Below are 24,734 nucleotides of genomic sequence, written 5' to 3' on the forward strand. Positions count from 1 at the left end.
GTGTGACTAAGAGTGAACCAATGGCTTCTCAATGGCCAAGTTTTCTCATCTGTAAAGTGACCGTGAATTAGGTGACTTACAAGGTCCCTTCCAGCTCGAAATTCCAATTTGCAAAAAGTGTCTGAAGGGAGGGAAAGGCACTCGAGAGAGGGCTAGACAATGGGATGAGTCAGGACAACTCTCATCACCAGCCCTGAGCTTGAGTTAGCCTCAGCATGTTCAGTCAGCCACCCAATCCTTTCTGCACAACAGCAGGCCCACAGTTCCCTCATCCATGTGGCCACCACACTAGACCTAATAACCTTTGTCCTGGGTCACTCCTTCTTTACAGTCACCCCCTTTCTGTATCTCCCCACCCTGATCCATGCTTCCATCATCTGCCAAAGAGCAGCCAAGGTCACCTTACTGCTCAATAAACCCTAGTGACTTCCAATGAATGTCAGAATGAAATATTGATTTTTCCATGCAATTAGGGGAAAATAAAATAGTATTTTTTTTAAAAAGAGTGAAATCTAAAGCCTTCCATTTGCCTGGCACCTCTTTCCCAGGGTTGTTTTGAGAATAAAATAAGATAACATTTGCAAGGTTTGCACTTTGCAAACCGTAAAACACTATGTAAATGCTGGCTATTGTTACTGCTGTTATAAAATGCCACTATTTTGTAACGAATAGGATCATAACATATCTAGCTAGGGAAGGAAGGATCTCAGAGGCAGTGCAGCCCAGCCCTCTCATTTTACACATGAGGAAACTGAGGCCCAGGGAGGTCAGATAGGAAGTAAATATGAGAGACAGGATTTCAATCTAGGTCCTCTAAATCCTCAGCCAGGACCCTTCCCCAGTACCAGAGCTGCCAGAGGTAAATTTGAACTTGGGTCTTCCAGCCCCCAAACCCAGTGATCGGTTCACTATAGCATGCTGGCTCTCCAAAGCCTGTCTAAGCCAAATTTGCATGCCATAGTGCAGGCAGCATTGCTGGTCCTTAAAGAAATATCAGGGAATGTGACCCTAGGAGGACAGCCTCAGAGCTGGAAAGAGCCTCTGGGGCCAGCATCCAGTCCAACTCCATAATTTTACAGATGAGGAAACTGAGGCAAAGAAGAGTCATGTGACTTGCCGCCAAGTAAGCAGCTAAGTCAGGTTTTGAAACCAAGACTTCATGACTGTCTGTAAGAGTGCTGTCAATCTCATCCTACAAACAGGGAGGGAGAAGCTTGGAAGGAGGCTGAGTGGTGACTGCCATTCACATGGCCTTGTAAGTATTGGGACCAGGCCATGGACCCAGGTCATCTAGTGTTTATCCAACTATGCCAATGCTACAGAGATTGAAATGGTTCCCTTGGTTTCACTTAGCATAAGTGGAGCTAACTTCACAACACACACACACACACACACACACACACACACACACACCCATTAAAGATTCATCAAAGTCAAAGTGGCAAGGAGGGTATATCACTCAAGCATCAGCTCATTTTCTTTCCATCAAAGGCAGCTCAAAAGGAAATTTAACCAACCAGATTGGCCCATGGCAGCCATTTTCTATGTTGTGTACAATCAAAGGAGGAGCAACATCTGTGCAGAGGTAATGATGGGCATCTGCTGTGAGCCGGAAATACCCGTCCACCAGAGACACGAAAGACAAAGCTTCCTCGTGGGAAGACAGGCTTAACTCCTGCATGGAAACAAGAGAGAAAGGGTCCAGAGATTACTCTACAGCCACTGAGCAATTTGGGAAGATATTATCATCTTCAAATGACACTGGACAAAAAGCTTTCAAAAGCTTTTCCTCAAGGAAGAAATCCAAACCACTTGGGAACAGGATGAGGTACATCTCGTCCCTGCCATCCTGTAGGCAGCTGGAATTAGCCCAAAGATGCTTTTACCAAACCCATAGCAAATGAGCTTCCAACCAGAAGATGGACAAGACCGGATCCACCTTGGATCAATTAGAGCCAAGGTAATGGGCGTATTCACCTGAAGCCCCAAGGATGCTGATGAGGCAAAATGTCTTAGAATAGGCAACCCCAAGGGGGCAGCGTGAGACTGTCAGACACAGAGCCCACGGGTTATTATAACCTCCTTGGCATTTTCTCTCTTGCTTAACCATTTCCCATCCCCTTTAAATCTATAGAAATGTGAAGCATGGCCATGTAGCATTGAAACAATGCTCAGAGAAACCTGGCTCTACTTGTGGAAACAACTTTTGTCTCTTGGTTTAAGTGACTGTTTTTGACGATCTCAATACTTTTTATTGATTTCTAAAAAGCTACAGAATGCGATATCCTTATGCACACAAACCATTAAATATAATACTAATAATTTGAATAGGACCTCCTATGTGCCACACACTGTGCTAAGTACTTTAATGATCTCATTTGATCCTCATAACAATCCAGGGATGGAGGTGCTACTATTATCCCCATTTTACAGATGAGGAAAGTGAGGCAAACAGAGATTAGATGACTTAGGGTCACATAGCTAGCGAGTATCTGAGGCCAGATTTTAATTCGGGACATTCTGACTCCAGGCCCAGTGCTCTAACCACACAGCTGCACCCCCAATATAGTGGCCATGAACGGTTAAATAGAAAATACTGGGAAGAGAATGGGGACTGGTCTCAGGACCATTTCTACTGCCTCACTGACTCCAAGATGAGAAGAATGAGGTGCTGACAATGCAGGGACATTTATATCATGCTATCTTTCTATCTACACGTATATATAATATAAATATATCTCACGTGAACACATGGCACTTTATGAACATTATTCCATCTCACCCCAATAACAACCCTGTCCCACATCTTATTAGCCACATTTTAGGATCCTAGGCCTAGAGCTGGAGGAAGCATCACAGTGGGTCTCCAGTCTAGCCCCTTTATTTTACATATGGGCAAACTGAGGCCAGTGGTGCTGAGGTGGCGCCATAGTGCCTAGAGCAGGAGGCTGGAGCCTCAGACACTAGCTGTATGACCCTAGGGCAAGTCACTTCATGCAGTTTGCCTCAGTTTCCTCACCTGTAAAATCAAGATTATAATAGCACCTACCTCCCAGGATCAAATGAGATAATGTCACTGTAAAGCATTTAGCGCAGTGTCAAGCACATAGTAGGTGCTTCATAAGTGCTTGTTCCTTTCCTCCCCACTCAGTTACCCCATCTGCCAAATGTCACAATAACAACCTTTACTTCCTGGGTTTGCTATGATAAGAAAATGAGAAAATATTTGCAAAGTGCTTTGTAAACTTTAAAGTGCCATATGAATGTTAATCATCATTATTCTTATCACTACTCCAAATACAGCACTCAGCTGCCTTTGCCCTCTGACTGGAAAGCTGGAGGGCAGAGCATAAAACTCCCCCCAAAAGCCTTCCTTCGGATCAGACCTTTCTAGCTAAACCCTTCATTTTCCATCAGTTGCTCTGCTTGGTTCTTTCCTCTTTTTTTTCTGCTTGGTTTCAACTCCATGAATGTCACGTCCTGGCCATCAGGGACCTTGTGGACCCCCCAACCCTTTGCAGCATCTTTCTCTGTATTATTTCCCTTCATCAGATTGCAGCTCCCTGAGGACAGGCACTGTCTCTTTTCCTTATTTGTATCTCCAGAGCTTAGCACAATGCCTGACATATAGTTGGCATTAATGTTTAATGACTATTGCATATACTTCAATGCGTACATCCTGTATCTCTCCCTGCTCCCTCTGCCTCCCCACCACCACTGATAGAATGGCATCTCCTTGAGAGCAGGGGCCGGCTCATTCTTTGTCTCTCTATCCCCAGCACAATGCCTGGCACATAGTAGGTGCTTGGTAATTATTTGGTAATTGATTATACCACAGTCCCTTTCTAATGGAGACAGGAAGGAAGCTGCGCTGGCTGATTTAAACAGTGTGGGCTTAGCCCGATGAGACAAGAGGCTGATGAACCAGGAGACCTGGGGCAGGTCCTGGCTCTTCTGCTTCCTGGGCCTGCGGCCATGGGCAATCATTTCAATGTTCCTCGGTTTCCTTCTCTGAAATATGAGGGTTTGAGGCCAGAAGCTCTTCAAAGTCCCATCTGGTTCTAATGATGGATGATTCAATGCAATTGACAAAGATGTGGCAAGAATGCACCCCATCAGGGCAGCTAGGTGGTGTAGTGGATAGAGCACTGGCCCTGGAGTCAGGAGGACCTGAGTTCAAATCCAACCTCAGACCAGACACTTGACACTTACTAGCTGTGTGACCCTGGACAAGTCACCTAACCACCATTGCCTCCAAAAATAAAGAATGCAATTCCCCAATAGGAAGTCCTTTCTAAGGATACAACTCTGGAGCTTGGCACTGAGGAGCTTTATAAGAAGCAGACCCCCTGGGGTTGGAGGAGGGGGAGACAGGGAGTGTCCATTCATTAATGAGCACCAAACTTTAATGGAATGAGTCATTGGCAAGACTAACAAAAATTTGTAATTAAAAATCCCATTCTGAACCTCAGCTTTCTCATCTATAAAATGGGGAGAATAATACCTGTGATATTTCTCTCACATGGCACTCATGAGGATCAAATAAAATAAAGTCTGAAAAATGCTTTGTAAATGTTAAAATGCCAGAGCAATATCTGTTATTGATTCTATTGTTGTCAACAAATTTAATAATGCAAACACCTCTTAGTTTTTCAAGGCAATTTCACATCTCTCTGTATCCCATTTGGTCCTCACAAGACCCCTGAGAGGCACCTTCGCACCCATTTCACAGGTAAGGAAACCCAAGTGAGCCTCCATAATGTGTAGTGATTCCCACCAAAGGTCACCAAATGAATTAGTAACTAAGGCAGGGCTAGAATCTGGGGCTCCTGGATCCTCACCTATTGGAGGACATGGTGCTCACATTTGCATAATACTGTGAAGTCTACAAAAGGTTTTCCTTAACAACAATGCTGTGGGAAGTAAGTAGTGCAAGTATTATTATTCTTATTTTATAGAAGAGAAAACAGAGGTCAATAACCAGGAAGTATCTGAGTTGGGATGGAACCCTGGTCTCTCCTGACGCCAAATCCAGCACCTTTCCCACTAGCCACTGATAAGGACCACAAGGGCCAGGTAGAATGAGAAGAGGCAGGTGGAGTTACTCAGGGAATGGGCAATGGGGGCATTAACTCTTATGTGGTAAGAGCAGAGAGAGAGAGAGAGGGAGAGAGAATTTCCCATGGAAGAAATGTCTCAAATAAAAGGAAGTGGTGGCAGCTGTCCAGTGGATTTGGTAACAGTGAGCAGATACCCTTAGAAAGGACATCTCTGAGCTGGCAAGTGCAGACCCACCTCTAGACTCTCCCTCAGACACCTGCCAGTTATGGAAGGCTGGGAAATGAGCATATCTATAAAATGGAGGCAGTGCTTGTACATGCTCACTCAGAGCTGCTATGAGCAAAGACCCTTTCAAACAAGGGGCTCCTAGAGGCAGGAGACCTCTGGAAGTTCATTTCTATTCCCTACACAAGTGAAAACTCCTATACGCTTCAGAGAAGGGGCAAAGAAACCCTAAGTCAGCAAGTCAACAAACACTCATTAAGCACTTACTATGTGGCAAGCAGGGCGCTAAGGGCTAGGAATGTGAAAAAGGCAAACTGCGACCATCCCCTCAAGGAGAATACATTCTAATGGCAGACTGAAAGCACGTCAACAACTATGTCTCAGAAAAGTATGATTAGAGAAGGAGGTGGGGGGAGGGGATAGAGATAGGCTGTAAGAATGGGGAGGAAACAACATGGATTACAAAATATCACAGGGGAAAAAGCAAGACGTTACCACCGACACCCACATTGACAAAAAGGACAGGAAGTGAATAGATTTCAGATCTAGGAGAGGCATGCTGTACATGGACTTGTTCAATTCAACTAGAATTTCTTTAGCACTTGTTATGAGCAAGGCACTGAGTGATACAGTGACAAAAAAGAAATAGGACCTACCTTCAGGGAGTTTATATGTCACTGGAGCAGGATGAGGAGTATGATACATTTAAAAGTGAGCAAATACAAAAATATATAAAGTAACTTCGAGACAGAGAGAGTGTTAACAGCTCACAGGGATAAGCAGGTCAGGAAAGACCTTGAGTAAGATGTGGTACCAGGAACTGTACTTCAATCAATCGATCAGCACACAATTATAACACTTACCATGTGCCAGGCACTGTTCTAAGTGCTGGAAGAAATATGGGTATGACACAGGGAAGAGATAAGGAGAAAGTGCATTCCAGGAACAGCAGACAAGGCAAGTGGTCAAGAGAGGAATGTTAGGGAATTGACCGAGAGACTGTAAACGGACCTGGGAGATGGCAGTACCATTGATGGTAACTGCCAAGGTTGGGGAGGGGACCATTAGGAGCTCTTTTAACGACATGTTTGATATCAGGACCCTAGTGCGTGGCTCCTGCTGAAGAAAAGGTCAGGGTGAACATAGCACCTTTCACAAAGTACTTCCAACCCACCTCACCAGACTGCAATGCAACTCCCCTTCACGCACCCTGGGGACCAGCCAAACTGGCTCGAGTGTTCCCAGATGGGATGTTCTTATCTCTTGTTTCTGTGCCTTGGCACTAGCTCTAACTCCCATGTTTGGAATTCCCTCCCTACTAATCTCCTCTTCTCAGAATCTCTGGATTCCTTCAAGTTGTAGTTCAAACTCTCATGCTCTTTCCCATGAAATCTGATTTTCACAAGCTGCTTGTGCTCCCTACTCCTCACCCTCACAGAACGACCTTGTAATGATTTTCTCTGTTTTATACCTACTTGGGTGTGTATTTGTTGCTTCTTTTTGAATATCCAGTATTGAGCACTGCCTGCCACATAGGAGTTTAGTCATTTTTTTAGTTGTTATCGAGTCATTTCAGTGACCCCATTTGGGTTTTTCTTGACAAAGATACTGGAGCGGTTTGCCATTTCCTTCTCCAGCTCATTTTACAGATGAGAAAACTGAGGCAAACAGGGTGAAGTGATTTGCACAAGGTCACACAGCTAGGAAGTGTCTGAGGCTCGATTTGAACTCAGGAAGATGAGTCTTCCTGATTCCAGGCCTGGCACTCTCCTCTGCAGCACCACCTAGTTGCTTAGCTGCAAGAAGTATTTGCTGAGCACCAAAGAGATGTGTGGTACAGTGTTAAGCACTGGTGTTGGAAAAGCATAAATTAAACTGTCCCTGCACTAAAGGGGCTTTCACTGGATCTGGGAGAAAGAAGTACACATGTAAATAGTTATGGCGAAGTCAATACGATTTTGGTGGGCAGACACTAGCGATAATGGCTTATAATCAATGAAATCTGCCTTTTCCCCTTCTCCTACCACCATATTCCTGGCATTCCCTCTCTTTTCCTTCTCTTTCCATAATGCGCTCCTCTGTCTCACCATCTGTTCTTATAATTGTCAGTGGTTCCAGTAGGCTACTCCTTCCATTTGCATTGAGTCAGCAGGTGCCTCCTCAGTCCACCCCACCCCCCCATCTCCACTTCCCCTACAGCAGAGATCTATCTGCCATGTAAAAGGCATGTGAGGGGAGTCAGAAAAGAGGAAGCAAGAACCGCAGAACCTTCCCTCTTTAGACTGTGAGATGGGGAAAGATTCAACAAGAAGAGCTGCCAGTGAGGCCCTGGCCCCATCTGCATCTGCTCTGAGGTCACATCCAGCTGATAATGACCCTGACCACCCCTCACTGTGTAGTAGCCAGGAGCACACAAGCACTTTGGGGAAAACAGTGCTGCCAGCTGATGGCCTTTTCCTATGAATTGGCTAACTTTGCATAAATTAAATACAGATGCTGTCCATCTCTGGAAGGCTGGCCAGAGGCTTGGTTGGAGGAAAGACTTTGCTAGGATTGACCTTTAGGGGCTCAGTGAAACTCAGTGACTTGGAATTGACTAAGAGCAGGGCTGTTTTTGCCTAAACCTCAATGAAATACTATTTTCTTGGGGAAGAAATCCGAGGTGAGCACATGGCTGATGCCCATTTCAATTCAACTCCATCTATAGCATCCTCCGATGGGACATAGTCAGAGGAGCATTGTCAGAAGGGACTTCCCAGGCCATCTAGATATAAGAGTAGGGATTACGAAATAGAAGGAACCTTGCAGATCATTTAGTCCAATACACTCATTTAACAAATGAGGAGAAGTGGGACCGAGGACCATCAGTTAAATGACTTGCCCAAGGTAATGTTGAATTGAGTACCTATTAGGTCCAAGTCCCAGTCAGTCCTAGGCCCTGGGAACCAAAACACAAAAATAAATCAGTCTGGTCCCTCAAAGAACTTCCTTTCTGCTTAGAGAATACAACGTAGAGAAGTAATTTCCAGAGGACAGAGAGAGCACTGGCAATTGAGGGGATCGGAACAGGCCTTTCAAAGCCTACGTAGATAGACTTCAAAAGCACTCAAGGATGGTGAGTGGGGGATGGGGGCATGGGGGCAGAGGCAGGACATGGAATGTGGCAAACACAGGAATGAGAACAGGACAGACAGACAAGGAGGGCAGGGGGGAATAAGAGTAGAAAGGTTGGGGAGGGCTTCGAATGCCAGGCAGAGCATGGGAGTTTTTTTCCCTCATTTTCCCCCCATGGCCTGCTTTGAAGACAGAGAGGAGGAGGAGGAAGGGAAGCCACGGGCACCGTACCATCTTCTTGTTATCCTGCTTGTTAATGCTGACCATGGATTCCTTGATGACAACATGGGTGATTTCGGGGAAATAAGAGAAGCTGTTCCATTCCTCCCTGGCCTTGTTCTTCTCCTCATCTTTCCTGTGTTTGCTCTCCTGCTTCTTCCTCTTCAGCTTGCTTTTCTCCTTCTCGACAGGAACCACCTGAAAAGACAAACAAGGAAACCCCTCATGGAGGTGGGACTTGCCTTCCCCTCAAAAACAGAGAAACACATCTAACAAAACATCTGAGGGCAGAGCTAACCATAGTCCTTGGCCAGTCCCAGAGAAGTGAAGCAGCCTGCTCAGCAGAACAGAGCAGCTGGCCCAGGACCTGGGCAGAGGATCGAACAATCTCTACTGTTGGATGGGCCTCCGAGAGCACCCAGTAACAGAGACGAACTACACCAATCCGAGATCCTTTGTAAATACACATGCATAGGCACGTAGAGGTCTAAGACTGGAAAGGACCTGGAAATCATTCACTCCAACAGCCACTTGAGCATGCAGTTGCTCAATCACATCCCTGAACATTTGAAGATCTGAATTAAATTTTTGGCTACCACATCAAAATCTCTCTCTCTCTCCCTTGCTCTCCTTCTCTCTTTGTCTCTGTCTCTGTCTCTTTTCATCTCTGTCTGTCTCAATATATGCATATATATTACATACAAGCATATGTGTGTGTATACCATTATGTAGATATATTGTATGTGTATAAACACATGTGCATAATGCAGAAAGAGGCTATTTATACCTATTTATATAGAGATCTATAAATTTATATAGAGTGATTTATATTTATATGTATATTATATATGTGTAGATATTCATATACATAGTATTAAATGAATTTCTACGGGCAGTGTTGAAGAATGGCTAGAAGTCTGGAAACCTCATGCCATTAAGAAGTCCAATGATCACTACTGAAACTGTGATCATGTGACCTCCACAAGTCATTGACCATCTCGGAGCTCTAGGTGGATCTGGAAGATGACAAGTTGCAGAGAAGGTGGCAACCTTCAACAACAGAGGGAGTTCCCTCAGGCAGGAGCTCACTCTAGCAATGAAGTCACACATCCAGTCCCAGTCCATGAATCTGATCTTTGTAGATCAGTAGATCTACCACAGCTTGTGCTCCAATGGCAAAGCTTTCCAGAACTACAGCCCACCCTCCACACTCACAAGAAGACACCAAAGCAGGACCTTAGTAGAGTGCACACACACACACACACACACACACACACACACACACACACACACACACACACACACACACACACCAGCTAGGCAATAGGCATTGGTTACCAGTGTCTGCCATTTTATTTCTCTGATAATATATAGGTTCAAACTAAGCATAAACTTGGTTGTGCTAAACAAAATTTCACGATCCAGGATTTTCTATTCTGCTCATTCACGCACATCCTTACATTTGGTTTTTGCCTCCACTGTATTCCAAGATTTCCAGTCACCATCACTTCATAACGTATGACGTTCCCACAGTCTTTTGAATTTAATTTATTCATTTCATTTTCAGACGAAATCAGCAAGAGTGAAGTCTCAAAAATCTCAGCTCCATAATGTTTGGTTAAAGTCTCCAAAGTCGACAAGTATTTCACCTTCAGATCGTGGGGAGTCACACTACTGTCACAAATGGTCTTGTTGTTAAATTCCTTAAGGAAATCCTTGAAAACGTTATTTATTCGCATTCTGGTTAAGAGATTCCTCTGTCTGATGGTCTTGTTCAGTGTTTCGGGAATATATCGCTTGTAACTGAAAAAGGAAAATGGAAAGAGAAAGAAAAAAATAAAGGGAGGAAAAGAGAGATGGAAAGTGAAAGGGAGAGGAAGAGGAGAGGTGAGAAAATGTATCTATTTATATGAGCAAAAATTGCCACAAGGTACCCATTCTCCAGGAAGTTTAGAACTTCACATACAGACTCACACATTGTTAAACTTTGCCCTTATTTAAGCAATCTAATCTGTATCAGTCTGCTCCTATCAAGAGCAGGAACTCAACATCAAAAGCTAGTCAGGAAAAAGGAAACCCATGGGTCACCCTTCCAGAAGCCCTGTCTTGGCCGGCTCTTTCAAGTCTTGCCAAAATGTTTCATCAGGAACTCCGATCCCTGCAAAATCAACTGATCAGTGCTCACATTGCCTTCTGCTGCCTGCTCACGTATAACATAACATGCTAAGCAACCACCTTATGGCAGTTCTCATGAAAATGTGGAGTGGGGAATGCTCTGGAAAGGACATAGAGTCAGAGGACCCGAGTTCAAATTTCGCCTCTGCTTCATCTCACCTCTATGATACTGCACATCACTTCATTTCTTTACCAATTCTTCTTTGGACCTCTGCTGCCTTGTTTGTAAAATGAGGGGATGGGACTAGAAGATTACTAAGGTCCCTTTAAAACTATAATCTTAATACAGTTTTATAAAGGTTCACTATTATCTCAGTGAGAAGCAGTGTGATGTAATAAGATAGAAACCTGGCTTTGGAATCAGGAAGGTCTGGGTTTAACTCTCACTTCTGACACATAGTCTGTGTGAACCTGGTCAAGCCACTTGACCCAAATCTGCTTCAGGTGTTTCATCAGTAAACCGGGGATAGCAACAGGACCTTCCTCCAGGATTGTTGTAAGGGTTGAATTATTTAATATTTGGAAGTTTCCCGTAATTATAATATTTCTGTTACCTACTGAGTTTTGGTGACAAATAAAGTCACTAGCTTGGGAGGGAGGAGATTTGCAATAGGGAAATTGTTCTACTGAAGTATGATGTTAAACTAGGAACACAGAGTTTCTGGGCTTTAGTTTCCTACTTGGTAAAATGAGAGGGACCAGAGGGATTGACTTTTAGAGACCCCTTCCAGCCTGAAGATCCCTCCGTTATTTGATTCTGGAATGCTGGAACACAGCTTGGTCTAACCCTCTGAAAACCTGCAAAGTGATGATGTTGATACGTGGGTGCATCTGCCTGTCCTCGATGTGTGAGCACCTTCCTCAACATTCCAGTACACCTCCTCAACCAGTAAAAGTCGTGCCCTTGTTGTCAGTGGATCCTCCACAAAGGCTTCCTCTACCTCTTTTTAAATTATGTGCCTAGAAGAGAACATCCCAGAATGCCCATGATCTGTCACTGACCACATGGTTGCCCCCTTCTTTTCTGATCATCCATTTCTTTCTGAATGATATCACTTATACCACTTCTTACATAGATTGAAAGCTGGAAGGGACCTCCAAGACTATCTAGTCCAATTCCCATTTTACAGATGAGGAAACTGAAGTCCAGAAAAATTGCTTGCCCAAAGTCACACAAATAGTAAGTGGCATAAGTAGGATTTGAATCCAGGTCTTCTGACTCCAAATCCAGCACTCTTTGCCCTTAATGCCACTGCTTCCCTACATGCACTCACAATGTATCTTTCCATGGCCAAGGTCACTCACAGATTCCTTAAAGAACTTGGCAGTCAAGGATTTTCCACCATACAACATTTCTGGAGCACACACTACACCACATGTAGTACTAACATGTTAAGAAGGTGTCACCATCACTCTCCCGGGGGAAAGGTTCAGCCTTACCTGACGTCCTTTGGCAGGTCTGGAAGCTGTATATTATTCATCATGGCATAATGGGATATGGCCAGCACTGCCATCCCCAGACATTCATTTTCAATCTCATGCACTTCCTGGTCAGTCTTCGGGTCTCGGACGGGAGCCAAGCACTTCACCAAATCATACTGCCCCTTCAGGGGAAAGAAAAGTTTCTTTTAAGGAGGAAGTAGGACATTCTTGGGAGTTCAGGTGATTGCCCAACACTTGGTTCTCCCACAGGAGGACAGCTCCTGGGACAGCATGTGTAGAGAGATACCTACTGTCTCAATTAAGAAATTCTCAAGGAACAAAACCTCTTTAACATGTTCCCCTCCTCTTGGGGGAGAGGTGATAGATTCTAGTCACTCATGTTGACTGACTGATTGCTGTAGGTGCAGAATAGGGTGTACATTTCCAGATGTGCCCAAAATGTTGGGATTTTCCTTAACTGTATTTCTTTGTCCAGGTCAAATGCCATCTCCTACGTGGGGCCGTTCCTGATTTCATTCCAATACTAGTGCCCTCTCCCAATGACTTTTTATTTACCATATAGTTACCAGGCTAAACATTGGAGTATTTTTCATTTAATAAAAATCAGTACTATCCACCCACCTTAAACACATAGTTTCTTGTTTGGGGTCAAGAAGGTAAGAACACTATAGACCAGGAATTCTTAACCTGGGGTGCAAAGTTCTTCAAGACACAGGAGAGTATATGAACTTGGATGAGAAAAAATGACATCTTCATTCTCATTTATATTTCATTTTCTTTAGAATTCTATGTATTTTATTTTGTATATTTAAAAAAACGGCTCTGGAGAGGGGTCCATGGGCTTCATCAGACTGCTCAAAGCATCCAGGACATCCCAAAAGGTAAGAACTGTGCAGCTAGAGATGTATTCCTGCCAGTAAAGATGGAAATTCACCACTAGGATTCTTCCAAGTCTTCAAGAGGTTAACCCTCAAGGGGACTGATACAGCCAGACTCTCATTGGCAATTGATAACAAAATCCCCACATCAAGCATTTGTAAAGTATTTTGATGTTTGCAAAGCACTTCATACATGTAAACTCATGTAGTAGTGATGAGGAGGAGGATGATAACAGCTGCATTTCTATAGTGCCTACTGTGTGACAGGCACTGATGCTAACCTCTTTACAAAAATTCATATTCAAACCTTGCAACAACCCTGTGAGGTAGGTGCTATTTTATTTGTTCCCATTTTACATATAAGGAAACTGAGGCAGAGAGACGCTAAGTCTTTTGGCCAATATCACACATCTAGTTCAGATCTGAATGAGGAACTGAACTCATTTTCTAACAATTCCAAATAATCCTGACTCATCTCATGCCCTGACCACTCTCTCCCAGGTCTGGTTAAAAAACAAAATGATCTAACAATTGGTATCCATCAACCTGACTGTCAGAGAGGAGGAACCAGAGAAATCTTGGCTGGTCACTCATTGGACCCTTGTTGCCACATCAAGTCCGTACCTGTCCACCTGACAGTCAAGGCCTTAAATAGTGTAATGCCTTCTCCTCTGCCCAGTCTCATCTCAAATGATTCCCTTTCATCTTATCTATACTCTACAAAAAAGGACATTTAATATGACTTCTCCCACCTTGGTACCTTTGTTCATGACATTCCTCAAAATGCTCTCCTTTCTATCCTGGCTTTTACCTGCTGAAATATAGTTCCCCTTTCCAGACCCAGCTTAAATGCCATTAAATGTCAGTAGAGTGGAAAGAGTCAGAAAAGCTGAACTTGAATCCTGGAAGTTCCACCACTTCCTAGGTCTGTGACCTTGGGCAGCTCAGTTTAGCTCTCTCTGCCTCAGTTTCCCACCTATAAAACACTGTCATTGAACTAGATAGATAAAGCATGAAACCTGGAGTCAAAAAGACCTGAATTCAAAACTGGCCTTAAACACTTGTCACTGTCTGCCTCAGTTTCCCTAATTATAAAATAGCACTTATCTCAAAGCATTGTTATAATTTGGGGATGGGAGGGAGAGAAGGGGAATGACCAAGGAAGACCTCCTCCAGAGAAGGAGCTCTTTGAGCTGAGCTTTGAAAAAAGGAGAAGAGCCTATGAAATACTTCAAAAATGCTTCATGATGGATTAATTGATAGATTATTTCCTTGTACTTCCCATGAACCCTCATCCAGACCCCTGCACACAGCAGATACTTAAGAAAAATTTATTGATTTGTTTGGTCAAACACAGGCCTCTGGTGAATGCAGTTCCCCAGAATTCCTCTTGCTTGGAAGGGAGACAGATGAGGAGGAAAACCTGGGGTCAACACAGGCAAGTCACTTTCCCCTCCAAGGGAGTCCCATCTGGAGCTTTCTCACAATGTGATAATCACACAGTTGGGGTTTTTTTTTTAAACCTAAAGTAACTTCTTGTTTTTCTTTGGTACAAACAGTCACTCACCATTTCCTCTGACACTCGGTGAGTGACCAGTAAGAATGAGAACAACGTAGACAGGCAACCAGGGCCCCTGTATTTATAAAAACAAAATAGAGCCTGTATCTGCCACTGAGATCTGGATCCCTGGGCCTTAGCATAGTTCCTGACAAACAGTAGGCACTTAATAAATGCATGTTGCCTATGTGTCTGCCTCTGGAGCTGTCAGCTTCTTAGTCGAGTATCTGCTATTTGAAATAGGGTGCCTTCTTGTGGGCCTTTTGTTTTGTAAACCAGGAAGCAGTGTTGTTCAATGGTAAGGGCACTGGTTCAGGAGTAGGAGTTCTTAACCTTTTGTTTCTGTTCCTTGGCCCCTTAGTGCAGTGTCTAGTGAAACATTCTTCTCAGAAGTAAAATACAGAGAATTACAAATTATGTTCAAATATAGTTATCAATGTTGTTATAGTCAAGATGTTCAAAATATGTAATAAAAACAATATTCAGAACATTCAAATACACCTTCAAAAACACCACCACCAAGTCCCCAAGGTTTGCTAGGAGCAGCTGAACCAGATCTTCTCTGAGGAACTCTTCCAGATCAAAGGTCTCTGGTTCCTTGCAAAACTCCCCCACACTGGAGAAAACAACATTGATCTTCCAGTTTGGGTCGAATACAGATGTGTGTAGAGAAGAACTAGGACCATAAGCTTTTTTCGGAAATTTTCTCAAATTCTGAACTTAACCAACACAGAATAAAATGGGTATTTCCATACACTCAGTAGAACACAAAAGAAGGTTGTACGTGAAACGTCTAATCTCCATTATGTACAGGTTGCTTTCAGAACTATTGTTTCAATGATATGGTCACATCTGGGCAATTGCTCGATTTCCTAGAAATGACCTGCTCCTACCCCACCACTCACCCACTTCCCTCTGTCTTCACTTTCCTAGAGTCATTGAGACCTCCGGATCCTACCTGAGCAAATAGATACTCCAGTGAATTGGCATCAAGGAGGGGTGTGGCATCGATGACCCGTCTCCTTTCGTAGCCGTTTTTTTGCTTCTTTGGGGAGTGTCTCCACACTGACTGTTCATTCTCATTGGTCCCATGCCAGTTGGTGAAATAAAATCTGAAAAGGAAGAAAATCCACAGAAATCACCCTCCCAGCAGTGCTAGTGGTGTCCAGGACCCATAAACTGGACTCCCCACAAAGGAGAAAGGGCTTAAAAGAGAGAACCAAATGAGCTGCTCTCACATCATTTCTAAGACATAATCTCTACACTGTTGTTCAGTCATTTCAATCATGTCTGCCTCTTCATGAGCTCATCTGGGGTTTCCTTGGCAAAGATACTGGAGTTGTTTGTCATTTCTTTCTCCAGATCATTTTACAGATGAGGAAACTGAGGCAAACAGGGTAAAGTGAGTTGCCCAGAGCCACACAGCTAGGCAGTGTTTGAGGCCAGATTTGAACTTAGGTCTTCCTGACCCCAAGCCTGGCATTCTGTCCACTGTTAAACAATGACCTTGACATTTTTCTGTGGGATTCTCTCAGTTTTCATTTAGTCAGTTGACCATTTATTTTCATTGGAACCACTTATTTTGTCCTAATTGAAAATTTCAAGAAACTCTACCCTATCTCCCGTAGCATATATTATGGTTTCGTTAACCAGAAGGGCTCTCCAGCAAAGGTGTCAAACTGAAATAGAAATGGAACTTGGAAAAGTAATAGTATCTACAGATTATCTCATTTTTACTTCTTTTGTTGAACATTTCCCAGTTACATTTTAGTCTGGTTCAGGCAGCACTTGGTGTTTTGGGAACCACAGGAAGTCAGTGCCTCACCCCATACCCCTACTCCTTCCCCACCCCACCCTCATTTGACACCTCTGCTCCACAGCAGGGTGCAGAAGACTCACAGATATAGAGCCGTAAGTCCCACTTCTGATACTACCAGTATGACCTTGAACAAATCTTTTCTGAGTCTCTGTTTCTTCATATGTAAAATGAAGGAGCAGATCCAGATGGCTTCTCAGGTCCCTTCCAGCTTTAATTCTATGAGCCTATGATCATACCTGGGTCTTATAATCACTCTGTGAAGTGAGAACACCAATCGTTTTCTTCATTTTACAGATGAGGAAACTGAGGCACAGAGATGTGAACTGACAGGTAAGAAAACGCCTAAAGTGGGATTCAAACCTAGATCTTGTCGATTCTGGCCTTCTGTCCACTGCTCTATTAGCCTTCCCAGCTAAATTATTTAAATTGCATTTAACATAGGCCTTGATTCAGTCTTTCTCTATTACCCAAAAGTTAGTGTGAACATTGACAGTCAGTCACTATGACATAAACTGCTGAACTGAATCCAACTCCAGCTGAGGAATGAACTGCTTTCAGGCATTCTTCATGGATACCTAAATCCATTAAAAAAAAAAAAAAAAAAACATTGGAAAAACCAGTCTGGCAGGGCTGCCTCCTGATCATACGGATGGAAGTGAGCCCACACTGAAGTTGGTCACCTCAGTACCCCAGGTAATGCTTTTCTACATGTGTGTTGTTATATATTTGTTCAGGTGAGAGCTGAAAAAAATAATCCATGTCCTCAGAACCTCAGAGAAATTTTTGCTGCACAAAGTATTTCCTAAGACGAAATCTCAAATAATCCTTCCAGGCCTTTGTAACATACATGCTCCACACCGTATTTTCCTTTAATCTCGACACCCCCTAATATGGATACACATGAGCGAGCACACGTCCACATTAGAAATGACCACACTCCAGAGTCACCCACCCCCAGCATAAAATGTATCAGGGCTTCACGATCTGCTGGGTTTCCCTTATAGAACAATGCACACAAGATGAGAAACAAACAATAGGGACTTCTGAAGTCTGACCGTGTCAGGTGACAGAGAGTAAACCCTTTCAGCAGAGACTGGGCAGAACATGGGGTTTTTCTTTCAGGCACAACAGGAGGCTCAGGTCAAGACCAGCTCAGTGCGAATCAGGGACAAGGGAAGATGAGAAACAAAGGACTTGACTGGGAACAACATCTCTGCTGGCTTCTCTAGATGAAATGGGAGTTTCTAAATTCACACATGAATCAAAGAACCACTCAGATTCACAGGCTCACAGAGTAGGAGCCTGAAAGGAGGCTGGAGGCCAGTTGGTCCCAAGCAATCATTTCTCAGATGAGAGCCCCAGAAAGGTCGAGTTAGTTGTCTAAGAATACATGACAAGTTAATGAGGACGAGCCAGAATCTGAATCCAGATCCCACACTTCTAAATGGACTGTTCATTTCCATTTTATCACCCTGCTCTCTTGGGAAGGACAGGTCAGAGGGAGATGAACAAAAAAGCCTGAGCAGAAGAAATAGCATGGTTTAAGAGAGTGGGGAGAAGGGAGAGAGGAGGGGAAGGGAGAGGACAGAGAGAGAGAGAAGAGCAAGACACACACACCACACACACATCACACACACATCACACACACACATACACACATACACCATACACACATCACACACACACATACACCACATACACCACACACACATACACCATACACACACATCACACACACACATACACACATACACCATACACACACACACATACACACATACACCATACACACACACATACACCACATACACCACACACACATACACACATACACCATACACACACACACATACACACATACACCATACACACACATACTCATACACACCACACACACATACACCACACACACATCACACACACATATACCACATACACCACACACATATACACACATACACCATACACACACATACTCATACACACCACACACACATACACCACACACACATAAATATATATATACATATACACATATACATATGCACGTATACATATGCACATGTATTTACAACCCTATAAGGGAAGATGATATTTGTTAATCTTGAGAATTGTTTATTTATTATGATATTTAAAAGAGATACGCATAGATAGAGTGGGAATAAATGAAATGATGTGATGCTAAAAAAATGTGATTTAAGGCTACAAAGGAATTATAATGGGAGATATGAAAAGGAGGAGGCAGAAAAAGGTAAATTACATCACAGGAAGAGGCACAAAACATGTTAAAACAGAGAAGAGGGGAGGGAGATGAGCATCCTTTGAGATTTACTCTCAGCTGATTTGCTTCAAGGAGGGAACAGCAAACTCAGTTAAGCACAGAAATCTAATTAGCTCTGTAGGCAGTAGGAGGGGAAGTGGGAAGAAAAGAGAGGGGAGGCTAAAAGGGAGGAAAGAAGTAGTAAGGGAAAAGGGGAATAAAAGGGAGGTGGGCTGAAAGGAGGGAAGACTGAGGGAGGCGGTGGTCAAAAATTAAACTATTGTGGAGGGGAAGGGAGAAGGTAAAACTAAAAGCATAAATGGGGAGAAAGAGGATGGAGGGAAAGACACAGATAGGAACCATAACTGTGAAGTGAATGGGATGAACTCTCCCATAAAATGGAGGCAGATAGCAGAATGGATTAAAAGCCATAATCTAACAGTATGTTGTTTACAAGAAACACATTTGAAATGGGGATACACACAAGGGAAAGGTAAAAGGTTGGAGAAGAGTATATTATGCTTCAACTAATGTAAAAAAAGCAGGGGTAGCAATCCTAATCTCAGACAAAGCAAAAGCAGAAATAGATCTAATCCAAACAGATAAGGAAGGAAACTATATCCTGCTAAAAGACACCATAGACAACAAAGCAATTTCATTACTAAACATATATGCTCCAAGTGGTATAGCATACAAATTCTTAGAGAAGTTAAGAGAGTTACAGAAAGAAGTAGACAGCAAAACTATACTAGTGGGGGACCTCAACCTCCCCCTCTCTGAACCTGATAAATCTAACCTCAAAATAAACAAGAAAGAAGTTAAGGAGGTGAATGAAACTCTGGATAAGGTAGATATCATAGATCTCTGGAGAAAACTGAATGGGGATAGAAAGGAATATACCTTTTTCTCAGCGGTACATGGCACATATACAAAAACTGACCATATACCAGGACATAAAAACCTGACAATCCAGTGCAGAAAGGCAGAGATAGTCAATGCATCCTTCTGAGGTCATAATGCAATAAAAATTACATGTAATAAAGGCCATGGAAAGAGAGGCCAAAAATTAATTGGAAACTAAATAATCTAATCCTAAAGAATGAGTGGGTTAAACAACACATCATAGAAAAAATCAACAACTTCATTCAAGAGAAAGATAATAATGAGACAACCTACCAAAACTTATGGGATACTGCAAAAGCAGTTCTTAGGGGAAGTTTTATATTATTAAATGCCTACATGAATAAAATAGAGAAAGAGGAGATCAATGAATTGGACATGCAGCTGAAAAAGCTGAAAAAAGAACAAATTTCCTACAAGGGGAAAGGGGACTGCCAGGGGTTAGAGCCATTCTGAAATGCATGCCCCAAATCACTATTCCCTTCTGCTCCATGCCAAACAAGCAAGTGTTTTCCAGCCTAAAGAACCACCCCTAGCCATATTGACCAAACCCCTATATCTACACCAGTCTTTACCGCCAAATCTAAACTTCTTTGCTTGGTTTTGAATGCCCTTGGCCAACTGGCTCCAGCCTTCCCCTCCAGACAGTGCCCATCACTCCCTTCCCTTACTTGATCCCTGAGCCCAACTAGCCTACTAATTGTTCTTCTTACATAACATTCCATTTCCCGCTTTGCACAGGCTGCTCCATACATCTGAAATGCACTCCCCTCCTCTCAGAATCCACCTCTCTTTGAACCTCAGACAAAACACTACCTCCTCCTACAGAAGGTCTTTGCTGATCTCCAGAAGCTAGTCATTCTCCCACCAAATTATGTTTCCTATTTATCTATTAGTGGGCATGTTTCCCCAGACAGAATATAACCTCCTTGATGTCAAGGACTTTCTCTTTTTTTAATCTCTAGCACTTATCAGACATAAATGTTTGCTGATTGCCCAACAGATTGATCGATCTAGCCTTCACTTAGGCCAAACACCAAGTGATTCTATAAATCTAGAATCAAGAAGATAAAGACGATAAGTCTGCATACCTCATTCGATAATGCAGCCGCAGTGATGTTTTGTCTTCAATCTTGATGCAGTGATTCGGGGCATACCACAGCTTGGTCTTCTCATCGTACAGGGCAAAGAGGTTGTGGCACAGTGGAGAGATGCCTAGGGAAAAGGTCAGGAATTCATCAGAGAGGGAGAAATGTGCTACTTTCCATTTCCTTGTTTTCTACATATGTTTGCAATGTGTCTCTTTTCTTAGATTGTAGGTTCCTTGAGGACAAGCACTGTCTTTTACCTCTTTTTGTATCCTCAGCATTTAGCACAGTGCCTGACAAATACTGACAGGGCAATGGGGCAACCAGGGTGGGGCTGCCTCGGACACTTCCTAGCTGTCTGATCCTAGGAAAGTCACTTCACTCTGTTTGCCTCAATTTCCTCATCTGTGAAATGAGCTGGAAAAGGAAAAGGCAAAGCACTCCAGTATATTTGCCAAGAAACAAAAAATCAAACATAACTGAAAAATTACTGAACAATTGACCTATAGTCGGTGCTTAATAAATGTTCATTGATTGATCTGTAAAAGAGGGAGTTGAACTAGATGATATCTGAGGTCCCTCTTAACTTTAAATCCTATGACCATCTCTTATTCGAGAGACCAGGGTTCAGCATCTGTCTCTATCACTAACTATGAGATTTCTAGCAAGTCACCTATTCCCCCTAAGGGTCCATTTCCTCATCTGTAAAGTGAGGCCAATAAAACTTGCTCTACCTACCTAAGTGTAAATACCATGGGAACTTCCACAGACCAACACCAATGCCCTCCCATGCTCAGGGTGTCCCTCCTCCAGTGTCTCATAGTGCTTTGGGGATCTCTTTTGTTCTTTCACCAATTATTCATGCACATGTCATCCTAGTGATGCCATCCTCAGAAAGTAGGATTCGAGGGTGTTTTCAAAGCTATCTTGGTGACAAAAAGTGGCTCCAAGAAGGTGCAGGTCTGTTCCTCTGGCTGAGGACTAGGCCTCACTATTCAACTGTAATTTTGTTTTCGCTTGTCTTTTTCAAATGAATTTTCTTTGAATGAAGGATATACAAAGAATAGTTGATAAGTAAGCAACTTGGAGCTGTCCTCCACATCAGCAATTTTCCAAACAGGAGTAAATTGCATTAAAAAAAAATGGGTGGGTACAATTACTGAGCCACCACCTGGGAAAGACCTTTGGAGAATGAGAGATATGCCAAGTGATGGGAGAAGGCAAATACTGCCCTGATAGGCAAGAAAGGGAAGAAGGTGGAATCTACCCACCACAGACCGGTGAATTTGACTTGAATTCTTGGATAAAATACATGATCAAAGGGATGGTTTGTGAACTCTTAGAGAGGAAAAAGCAGTGATTACTACAACCCAGTGCAACAATGAGAAACAAGTCATTTCAGACTCCCTTCCCTTCCTCTATTAACTGGTAGATTATAGGAATGCTAGTAGATGGATGTTCTTAGATTCCAATAAAGCATTAAGTTTTATACACACATATACACATATATGTATGTATGTATGTATGGATGGATGGATAGATGGATATGTATATTTATTTGCATGTGGTCTCTCCCATTAGACCTTGAGGGCAGAGACTGTCTTTTGCCTCTTTTTGTATCCCTAGCACTTAGCACAGTGCCTGGCACATAGAAGGTATTGATTGATTGGTGGAAGTCTTTCATAGTATGCTTGGGCATAACATAGAAGGAGACAGGCTAGGTGACAAACATAAATAGGTTCATTTGGAACAGACCAAATGACTGGCCCCAAAGCATAGTCATTAATCGGTCAATACCAACTTGAAAAATAAACTCTAATGGAGAGCCCCAGGGATCTGAGCTTGGGCCTGTAATATTGAGCATTTATTTTAATGACTTTGCGAATAGCAGAGAGGGCAGGCTGATCAAATTTGTAGATGACACAAAATTTGGAAGGATAGATAAAACATAGAGGAACAGAATCAGGATCCAAAAAAAAATTTAACCATTTAAAATAATAGAATAAGATGGAATTTAGCAGAGATAATAGCAAAGTTCTACACAGGTTCCAAAAGTCAGCTTCATGAATACTGGATGGCAGAGGTATGGCTAAACAACTGTTCTTATGGAAAAGATCTGAGGGCCTTAGTGGACCAAAAGCTCAGTTTAAGTTAACATTGTGACCTGAAATCAACAAAAGTTAATATTCCCCTAGGCTGTGTCAAGAGAATCAGTAGGTGCAAATATAAGGATGTGAGTCCCCCAAGGTACTCTGTAGTAATCAAAGCACATGTGGAGTATTCTGTTTAGTATCAAGTGACCCATTTTTAAGAGGTAGAAGCTAAAGAATGCATAGAAGAGGACAACCAGGATGGCAAGAAAAATGAAAAAGATGCCATAGGAAGGTTTGCCAAAGTACTAGTCTGAAGAAGGGAGACTCAAAAAGGCCATGCCAACTGTCTTCAATTATCTGAAGGCTCTCATAGGGAAGACAGATTAGATTTGCTGTCTGACCCCAGGGGTCCTGGGGTGGGGGTAAGGAGGCAGAGGAGTTGCTAAGAGGCTGGTTTGGGCTTCACTTCAGATAAAGTCTCCTCACAATGAGGGGCATCCCAAAGAGGAATGCGCTACCTTGACAGGTGCAGGTGTGGGGTTGCAGTCCTGGCACCCAGTACGTGCTTAATAAATGCCGGCTGACTCGCCAACCAACCACTTGGCAGTGATGCTGTACTGTGAATTCTTGGTCAGCCAAGGGTTGGATTAGATAGCCTCGGAGGTCCTTACTCACTCTGAGATTCTGTGATTATAAAGGCTCCTCAGGGAAAGGGAAGGATGGCCTTTTTCACCCCCTTTCCCCTGTGCCTTGCCCATACTAAGTATTTGATGTCTGGTTGCTAGCTGTGTGACAATAAGCAGGATACTCTGTGTCTCAGTTTCCTCATCTGTAAAATGGGGATGGTAACAACACCTTGAGCTCAAGGATGTTAGGAGGGTCAAATGAAATAATGGGTGTAAATCACTTTGCAAACCTTCATATTCTCTAGAAATATGAGAAATATACTCTGAAGGAGGTGGAAAACCCTTCCTCCCCAACCTCCCAAACTTCAGTTTTTATTCTGGTATCCAGTGCTCACACACTGCCTTATCCATCAGACATACAAAAAATTTCCTGGCAGTGGTGAAGGGCATGTGTGTTAGAATAAAAACCAACCCAAGTGACTTCTGACAGTGATTAAAATCTCTTAGCATAAATAATAAATAGGTTTCTTAAGTACTCAGTGTATTTATCATAAATGTTTTTCATTAGCGGCTGCCTAACTAGAGGATGCATGTTGAACGAAGTTGGTCCTGTAGCTTTCCCTCCCCTCTCCCTTCCCCCTTCTCCTTTCTTCATCTTCCCCTTTCTCTTTGTCCCCACTCCCAAAATCGAGCACCATTTTTCCATTAGCAAGAGGGGTGAAAAAATAACCATCAAAATGATTGAAACTACAGATGCTAAGACATCATCCCATTCTTCCTCCCATCATCCCATTCTTCCTCCCATTCACTCCTTCTGAAGACTGGGCCACCTCCAGTTGTCCTGATCTATATCTGGTCACTGGACCCAGATGGCTCTGGAGGAGAAAGTGAGACTGGTGACTTGTCACATCCATCCCCCACTCAAATCCAATTCAATTGCAAGTTGTGGCATTATCATCCTGATGCCATGGTCCTCTTTGAGAATGAAGAACAAACCACATAGCTCTACTGAAGAATGAAATCACTTGGATTTTTGAAACACAGAGGGGAAAATGAAGTTTTGGCATAGATCAATCATTAAACTGTAGATTGATTTGACCTAATGGCAGTTCCTAACTTACCAAGAGCTTCTTAAGAATCAAATCAGAGAACATCACTAATTTAAACAACTGAGGATGGCAAGTCCTTGGGGTTTGCCTAAGAGCATAAGACTTGGAGGCAGGAGCACCTGTGTTTGAATCCCAACTCGGACACTTCAGCTTTGACTCCCTCGGT

General features: G+C 43.0%; 1 protein-coding gene across 6 annotated transcripts in view; it reads right to left on the reverse strand.

Moving 5' to 3' along the window:
* JAK1 (Janus kinase 1) overlaps positions 1-24,734 on the reverse strand; it is a 140,000-nt gene that overhangs the window by 26,152 nt on the left and 89,114 nt on the right. For all 6 annotated transcript variants that reach the window (XM_072649741.1, XM_072649738.1, XM_072649739.1 and 3 more), the window contains 6 exons: positions 20,744-20,867; positions 15,632-15,785; positions 12,235-12,398; positions 10,080-10,422; positions 8,632-8,817; positions 1,518-1,675 (listed from right to left, as the gene is read on the reverse strand). In XM_072649741.1, the coding sequence (XP_072505842.1) occupies positions 1,518-1,675; positions 8,632-8,817; positions 10,080-10,422; positions 12,235-12,398; positions 15,632-15,785; positions 20,744-20,867 (1,129 nt within the window). The remainder of the gene's footprint in view (positions 1-1,517; positions 1,676-8,631; positions 8,818-10,079; positions 10,423-12,234; positions 12,399-15,631; positions 15,786-20,743; positions 20,868-24,734) is intronic.

Source organism: Notamacropus eugenii, chromosome 2 (assembly GCF_028372415.1).
Source record: "Notamacropus eugenii isolate mMacEug1 chromosome 2, mMacEug1.pri_v2, whole genome shotgun sequence".
In the NCBI taxonomy this organism is placed as follows: Eukaryota; Metazoa; Chordata; class Mammalia; order Diprotodontia; family Macropodidae; genus Notamacropus; species Notamacropus eugenii.